Source organism: Palaemon carinicauda, chromosome 23, assembly GCF_036898095.1.
Source record: "Palaemon carinicauda isolate YSFRI2023 chromosome 23, ASM3689809v2, whole genome shotgun sequence".
Lineage (NCBI taxonomy): Eukaryota > Metazoa > Arthropoda > Malacostraca > Decapoda > Palaemonidae > Palaemon > Palaemon carinicauda.
In genome coordinates, this window is record NC_090747.1 from 32894510 (window position 1) to 32903749 (window position 9240).

The window sequence follows — 9240 nt, forward strand, 5'->3', positions numbered from 1 at the left end:
GAAATGGATCCTTGATAGATTTGCAAGAAATCACTATGAAGTGCTTAATGCAAAAATTTTGAATATCATCCTATGAGCATATATAATTGGCATTTCCATACCAAATATCAGGTCGAATAGTTTAAATACCAATATATTGTAGGAAAGTTGCAACTATATATATATATATATATATATATATATATATATTGTATACATATATAAAAATATCCGAAAATCACTAAAAAGAAGCATTTTCAAGTGATGCATAAGGAAGATGTGACTTACATTCAAACGAAATTTCAGATTATTTGGTGTAAATATGAAGGCACAGGAGCCTAAAATGTACGTTTTTGGTCCTAAAAAAAAATAATAATTAACTATGTCGAACAAAAGTATACTAAAATTATTGATGACTTCCTATTGGTGTTTATCTAAGGCAACTCATTCGCTAATTTCAGGTCATTCGGTTATAATACCACGGTAGAGGAAATCAATGTATAATTTTTTGTCAAAAATGGCAAAAAAAAAAAAAAAAAAAAAAAAAAAATCATTTCGAAGTTATGTACTACAAATGGTATATGCCGACTCGAACTTTGTGCCAGATTTCAGGTTATTTAGCCCAGAAATGTCTTATATGATTTGATTTAAAGATCTGGAAGCAGGAAGAGTAAAAGCCCAGGAAAAATCAATATATTTCCTTCCCATGAGGTGAAATATAATTAGTAAACCAACTCGCTGTCGGTTAATAAACCGTTTTCTTGGATGTATTTTAAACGGACGTATATATAGTGTATAATTACCCATCAGAATTCTAAGCATTAAGTAGCATGCGAGCAGGTGTCATTAAAAGGGCACACATAAACAAAATAGAAATACAATTTATTGAATACACAATGAAAGATCCATGGTATTTTAAACGTCTAAAATAAAAACCGTCCGAGATGCCTTGAATCCTCCAAGAGAGAGAGGAGCTCTCCTAAGTATGTGCCAAAGTCATCTGTTTTTCGTTTCTCTTGTGGTAGAAAAAAATCCATCCATAACTGCTCGTCCAAGACTTCAATCAAATCCCCGAACTGGACCACAGGTCTTCTTAAATGGTTTGCCGTGGTTTTGGGAAAAAGCCCGGAATACAAAATAAAGTGAATTTACAATGATAAAGCTTCCGCCCTTAAGAAAAGCAGTTTGTCCTGAAACCACAACAATACACTATCTGGAAATATACAGACACGCAAAATATTAATTCAAAGCTATGTAATGATTATGAGATTTGGAAAAAAAAAATCTTCATACAGATACTAAAGGTTTATTAAGAAACAAATATTCCCTTACGAAGAGAATGATATGATTGATCAATAATCAATCAATTGAATAGACATTAACTTGCTCCAACACTCGTACGAAAAAAAAATACACGAAATGTTACATTTGTGTGCTCCAGGGTGTCACATACTGCATATAGTCTAAATTACACCAGTTAAAGGTGATTCTGTAAAAGGAAAACAATAGTATTGGGGTAACTTAAATCATAAAATTACCATGTGCCCTATTCACCCAAGTTTCCCCTACAATCACCCTCGGCCAAGATTCTGTATTGTAGCAATGGGTCTACAGCCAAGTTAAAGAGAACTTCAATACTCATTCACAAATCTTTAACATACCTAAAAAAAATACTAGACTAAATACAATAAAAATAACCTCACAAACATAAGGTTTGTAAAATTAATTTGACACCAAAATTAATCAGGAGAAAGAATTCCTTGCACACACATCTCACTCTGAGGGAGTGCACCATGGCACACTCTAAACCTGTTGTAAGGGTGAAACACGTGAGCTCCTGGGTTAATTGATGTAATTGAAGAAAATTAAGGACTAAAAGGTGTTATAAGCTCAAAAATTAAAATGGATAATAAAGGCAAGACTGGAACGAAGCCATAAGTGAAGATAGTGAGGAACGAGGATGTAGAAACCTCTTCAGTAGAAGAAATGGAAAGGGAGTCGACTAACTGTCCCATATGCGACAAAGAGGTAACAAAGAAGCAGTATGGAATCGCCTGTGACTACTGTGAGCCTTGGTTCCACAATGATTGTGTAACAATGGACAGGGAAGATTATAAAGTACTGTAGAATAACAAAAGTCTCACTTGGTTTTGAAGAGAATGTAGGGGATCGTATAGGAACATGAAGGTTGAGTATAAAAAGATGAAGGAGATTAATGATAGGCGAATGGATAGGCTACAGGTACTCGAATACGCAATAATAGAGATAAAGGATTCAATAGGCTTGGCAAAGCTAGGACGAGTTAATATGCCAATAGAAGACATTAGGGAAGATGTTAAAAAAGAGGTTAAAGAGATAATGAAGAAGGAAAAGAGGAAAAATATTTTGGTAATATATAATGTCAAGGAATGCATGGAAGGAAGCACAAAGGAAAAACAAAGAAAGGATAAGGATAGGTGTGAGCGACTGTTCAAAGATAATATAGGGGTAACTGTAGTTGAAGTAATGGAAACAATAAGGTTGGGTAGGTTGGAAATAAGTAATGGACCAACTGATAGCCAAGATGTTAGAAACCAAAGGTTCAAACCGAAGCCAATACTAGTAAAAATGAAAAGTGAAAGAGAGAAGTGGACAATTATAGGAAAGGCTAAGAACCTTAGAAATTGTCCAGAAACAAAAGAAAGTAGCATCTTTATAGCGCCAGATCTAACGATGAGAGAGAGAGAGAGAGAGAGAGAGAGAGAGAGAGAGAGAGAGGGCAAGATAGGGAAGAATTACAAACAAGGAAAGACAAAATGGTGAAGATGGATGGTTCGTAAAGAAAGGAAAATTGCACAGAAGGGAAAATATTAGCCAGAACGAGGAAGGCGCACACGAACTTTAAGGAAAGAAGACGAATATGAACACAAAATAAAAGAAAACTTTAAGATGTATTTGTTGAACATACAATGCTTAACAAAACAAAAAACTGATGGAAGTTGAGAAGGAATTAAATAGTAGAAATAAACTTTTTTGCTATAACAGAAACACACCAAAAGTTAGATAGATTAAATTTAAGTAAAGGTGTTAAAGAGTAGAAAATATGAGGAATGTGAATGATAACAAAGGAGAAGGTTTAATGATACTTTATAGAAATAGTGATAGTCTAGAATTGGAAAAGATAGAAACTGAAAGTAAAGATCTGATGTCTGTCAAGTGTAATGCATATAATCATACATTTAAATTATTATTTGTTTATTTTTCAGCAGGAAATACTGAAGAAGACAAAAGTAGGGATAAGATAATTAAACAGGAATGTAAAAGAATTATTAGAAATCTAAACAAAGAAGAGGCATTGATAATATTAGGGGATTTCAACGGGCATGTAGGATTTTTAGGTTACCAGAATTTAGACAAGAATAGGGAAATGATTCTCGATTGGGTGAATGACCATGGGTTAGTCCTATTGAATGGAGATTTAAGATGTAAAGGGATTTATACATGTGAAAAATTGCAACAAAAAGGTATAATAGACTACGTACTAGTAAACGAACAAATATATAAAAACTTTAGAGAAATAAATATAGACGATGAAAAATTGAACTTTGACATCTCCTATCATAATCTGATCACTATAGAACTGGAATTCATGCGTGACCAGAATGAAAATTTTAATAAAGGAAGATGGGAGGAAATAAAATACTTTGGGACAGATGAAAATAGTTTAAGAGAATATACTACGAGAGTGAAGGAAATTTTAAGAGATAGACAAATAGACAGAATAGAAGGAAAGGATCTGATAATAAAAGAGGCTACAGAAGAAAAATTGGCAAGAGTATATAGAAGGGAAGTTCTTAAAGAAGAAAAGGTACATGAGCAACCCTGGATGAACGATGAAATAAGAAAAAGCATAAAGGAAAGGAAGGATTTAAACAGAAAGAAAAGAAATGAATCCAATATCGAAGTGAAAAGGGTATTACAAGAGATATATGATCAAAAGAAAAGGTAAGTGCAAGAAATGATAAAGAAGGAAATACTATATTTGAAAAAAAGATAACAGAAGAAATAAAAATGGATAAAGATAAAAAACTCTGGGAAAATATTGATAGAATAAGGAACAGAAAGAAAGCCCATGGCAAAGTTATACAACTTTATGGAGAACAAGGAACTAATCTAAATAAGGAAAAAACACAAGAGGAATTAGTCAAATACTGGAAAACTATATATTGTAAGCATGAAAATAAAATAGACTCCGTTTGGAATGAAGAAAAACGGATAGAATATGAAAATGAAATAGCGCATCAGGAAGATATTACAAGAATAGGTGGATATAATATCCCGGACATACTTAAGGAACACTATTACCTTGTAATGGTAACAAAAGGGAAAATAAAACCAATGAAAAATCCAAAAATCACAGTAGAAAAGTTAAAGAATTGCCTGGGAAAACTAAAGGAAAAAAAGCGGCAGGACCAGATGGCCTAAAAACCAAGCTCTATAAGGCACTAGGAATGAGCAAAATATGTCTTGAAACCTTACAAAAATTTTATCAAAATTAGTTGGACAAAAAAAAAACGAAGATGGTTGAAAAGAAAAGAGGTCCAATGGCAAAAGACCTAAGACCCATAGCTCTATTGAATATTTCTTATAAAATATTCATGATGATGGTGAAAGAGCAAATAGAAAATCACATAAGAATGAAGAAGAAGACAATGAATTTCAAGCAGGATTTACAGGTGGAGGCAGGATAGAGGATGAAGAAGAAGACAATGAATTTCAAGCAGGATTTACAGGTGGAGGCAGGATAGAGGACAATTTCTTTATATTACAGTATTGTGTGAAGAGAGCTATAGTAACAAGAAACCCCTAATAGTAACCGCGATAGACTTTAGTAAAGCATTTGACTCTGTAAAAAGGGAGGTACCTATAGAAGTTTTAAAAGAAAATAGAATTAACACCAAAATCATAAGTGCAATTGCAAATATTTATCAAGTAGATACTACGGGCATTGACTTAGGAGAAGGTATAGAACAAGAAATGGAGGTTACGAGTGAAATTAAACAGGGTTGCACAGGATCAACTTCACTTTTTAAACTAATTATGTATATTATCATGAAGAAAATAGAAGAGGAAGGAACTGGTTTCAGAAATCAATTAATAAAGGTAGAATTATTATTTTTTTTTCAGATGATGCCTTAATAATTGCAGAGGATATACATAATGCAAAGCGTAACATCCAGATATTAGTAGAAACTGGTAAGAAATATGGGTTAGAAATTAATAAAGAGAAGAGTAATACAATATGAAAGAAAAGCCAGATTACATAGAGGGAATCACAGTAGTAGAAAGTTTAACATACTTAGGAATAAGGCTAGACAATAATAGGAATATATTTAAAACTCAGAAAAGGGTAATGATAGAAAAGGCACAAAAACTAGCTAATCTAACATATTCAGTCGTAGAGAAAAGTTGCAATAAAGTAATGATAGGGAAAAACGTTCTGGAAAAGTATTGCTTTACCATCTATTTTGTATGGAACAAGTATTATAAATCTAACAGAAACTGAAATAGAAAAACAACAAAGAATAGAGAATGGGGTATACAGGAAGATTTTAGGTGCCACTAAAAGCCCAGATAATACTACTCTAAGAGGGGAGATAGGTGCATCTTCTATAAAAGCAAGGGTGATGGATGGGAAGCTGCAGTACTTAAATCGCACCATGAATGGGAAGAAGGAAATACTGAAAATAATTATCCAGGATTTTCAAGAAAAAGAAGGAAGATGATGGAAACAACCTGCAAAGTATTTGGAAGAATTAAGTTTAGGCATAAGACAAATGAGAAGAATGAACAAGGCAGAAATAAAATTGAATACCAGAAAGTAGGATACTGAAAATGGAAAGAAGAAATAAAAAGTAAAGTGAGCTTAGAAATATATAGAACATGGAAGAAAGAAATTAAAGAAGAGTTACTTTATGACAATACATTTGCTTCAGTGATATTTTTTAGAGCAAGACCTAATACGTTAAAACTATATATAGTAAATAGACACAATGAGGGGAATGTAGACTAATTTTTGTGAAAAAGAGGAGGAAGATTTGATACATTTTTTTGTTGTTTTGCCAGGAATATAGAAAAGAAAGGAATGAAGTAATTGTGCTACAACAACCATACGGCGAAGACTCAAAGAAGATAGTAGGATTATTTTTATTTAGTGAAACAAATATAGAAAAGAAAAAAATGTATTAAACCTGATGTGGAAGAAAAGACAAAACAGTACAAGAAGATAAACTTTGGAGGCGCCGTTGTAAAGGCTATGCCTCGCCCCAGAACCTGAACCTGAACCTGAATGATCAGTACGAATAACTAGTGTAAAGAGAGCTGCTGTGCAAGGAGAGCTGGCAGTGGTGCTCGGGAATAAACACAAGAACTCCACGTGAAAAAAGCATGTGACATGGTGCACTTTCTCAGAGTGACGTGTGCCAGAAATTCGTGCGTCCAACTGAACATCGTAAAAACTTTTTACTTATGTTCTGGCATGTCTGGCTGATAATATATTTTGGAATTAGGTCTCTCTCTCTCTCTCTCTCTCTCTCTCTCTCTCTCTCTCTCTCTCTCTCTCTCTCACAAAAACAAAACACACACATATATTTGATATGACCCTGGCCACTTCTTATAGTTCCTTGGGCACTTTTCCAGGTCCCTTTATATTTCTCATTACTGAGATCCCTTTGACCGGTATTTAAATTTCCCTTACGTAAAATCATCACGAACTTTTCTATTTCGACTTTATTGTTTTTTGAAAACTCTTCTTGTTACTTATTTGATTTAATGAATTGCCATGAAATTCGTAAGACAAATCTAATATTTTTATCATTATTCTAACATAAGACATTGATTTGTCTTTGTCAGTTGCAAATCTGTGTACATCATAGGCACCTATTTGTGAACAAAATCCATCAGACAAAGAAATAATCCAGATTAATGGTTTTCTCATATTACACTTATGCTAGAAGCATCGGTGATTCTGTTACCTGAATTATTGTAACTGGCGGAAGAAGATTAGAGCCAACTTGTAGGAGATACAGTAGTTTGGAGCGACGGTAGGGATCAAGAATTGGTTTGTACTATGAAGAGTATAGTTCGGTTGATGTATTTAAAACAAAGAAATTTAAATACAATGTGTTCAGATCATTTTAAATGGACAATTGTGAGGAAACTAACATGTTATCACAGATTTTATTAAGGAAGCTGTTATTAGAAACAAATGATATATTACTTATAATCTAATACTTTCACGTAGGTTTTTTTTCCAACAAAATGATCTTGAATTTATATTTATCATCTGGTTCCATGATTTCTCAAAATCAGCTTATCATTCAATATGAGAGAGATGAGAGAGAGAGAGAGAGAGAGAGAGAGAGAGAGAGAGAGAGAGAGAGAGATGTCCGAACACAAATAAACTAATCAGCATAAATTCTAGCCTATGTTATCCAATTAAGAACTTGATTGCATAAACAACTCATAATATGCACCTGACCTCTCTTTGATATCGACGAGAAGATTGTAGTTTTATTATTAGTCTCTAATATTAGGTTGTTTACCATAATACTCGTCTGAGTCACAGGGATAAAATTCATTAATATATTACTTTTTTTATCACGTCCTGTTGATGTTTCGTGTAAGATTATGATTATGATATCGCCTATAATGAATGAGACTCTCTTTATTACGATACTTCACATTGAAATATCACGATAAAATATACATAAATTATGATTTTCTTTATCGCAAAGGAAATAAGTGACCTTATGTGAAATGTCATTTTCTTTGAAGATATCTCACCCAGCCTGTAGCCCAGACATTCCCTAACTATAGATTTTGGATTAGGGGTGGGATGGGGGTCTGGGGAGCAGCTTATATTTTCGGCGGCGGGGTCAATAACTCCAATACCAAGAAATACATTCCAATGAAATTTTAAGGGATATATATATATATATATATATATATATATATATATCAAATCTGTTCCTTAAAATTTCTATGTTCAAACCAGCTATAGGCATGCTCTGGCTGTCACTTCTGCTCGTAAGTGATGACTTAGATAAAAATCAAAGAGGAGGAGCAAACTACTCCTAGAGTTTTACAGATATTCAAATCATTTTCACAAGGAAAATAGCTGTTATGTGAACTACATTCAAACAAATTTTTGTTTTGATACCTGCCATGGAAAAGTCACAGTAGCTATTTCTCGATAACCACCGGAGGCCTATTTTTACGTCGCCGTAAATTACTCGATGATTTCTTCACATACCAAAATGAAATTTACTTTGTCCATTCCAACTTTTATGGAGATATCTGCCATAGAAAAGCCACAGCAAAGGTTTATATGGGAATGGGTTGAATGGTTATTTTTGGCGGTTCCTAGAATAATTCACATATCCAAATGAAAATTTCAGGGATTGATGGGAAACAGTTTCTCTGTTCCTGTCAAATTTCATGGTAATATCTACTACAATTCAAAAGACAATCAACGAGACACAATCCCGATCTCATAAACAATGTCCAAACCAGGTAGCACCTGTTTTTATCATTATTATTATTATTATTATTATTATTATTATTATTATTATTATTATTATTATTATTATTATTATTATTATTATTATTATTATTATTATTATCTTCAGTTGATCATACAAAGTCCACGCTATTTTCTTAGTTCCTCGTCATGTAATACCTTTCATATGTGTAAATTGTCCCACGAAAGTTATGCATCTGCTCATGTAGACATTCATTTGAAAATTTTCCTTTCCTCTTAATCGGTCGTAATTTTCTAGAAAAATTAAAGCTCTTATCGTGGCTTAATTATGTAGTTCCACATAAATCTCAATAGTGATTAGTATGTTTTCCTTTATTAGTGATAGATATTTGTGAATCAAGTAATTTATAGTTTATCTAATACAGATAAATGTGAATGTGATTGATTAATTCTACAGCGAGAATGGAGAATTATTGATTTATAATCTAAAGATAGAGACGACTGGCAAAATCTAACCGAGGCCCTTTGCGTCAATAGACGTGACAGGATATGATGATGAAAGCATGATATGATTTTTTTTTTGTATAAATGTTTTGCAATTACATTTATCCAATCGAGCAGCAGGACTTGTAACCTGCATTCATTTTACAGATTTTAGTTATTTTCTTTTTTTTTTATTCCAGGAGTTATAACACGACTGATCATATTAATATGGAAACAGTTTACAAGTTTTTATTTTT

The 9240-nt window shown here is 32.7% G+C and overlaps 1 protein-coding gene across 1 annotated transcript; it reads left to right on the top strand.

The window, feature by feature from the left end:
- The first annotated feature begins 2160 nt into the window (after nt 1–2160).
- LOC137617522 (probable inactive protein kinase DDB_G0270444) lies at nt 2161–7939 on the top strand. Its single transcript, XM_068347539.1, has 3 exons — nt 2161–2503; nt 3225–3963; nt 7795–7939. Exons 1-3 carry the CDS (start codon nt 2161–2163, stop codon nt 7937–7939), a joined length of 1227 nt encoding a protein of 408 aa, XP_068203640.1.
- Nucleotides 7940–9240: the final 1301 nt, after the last annotated feature.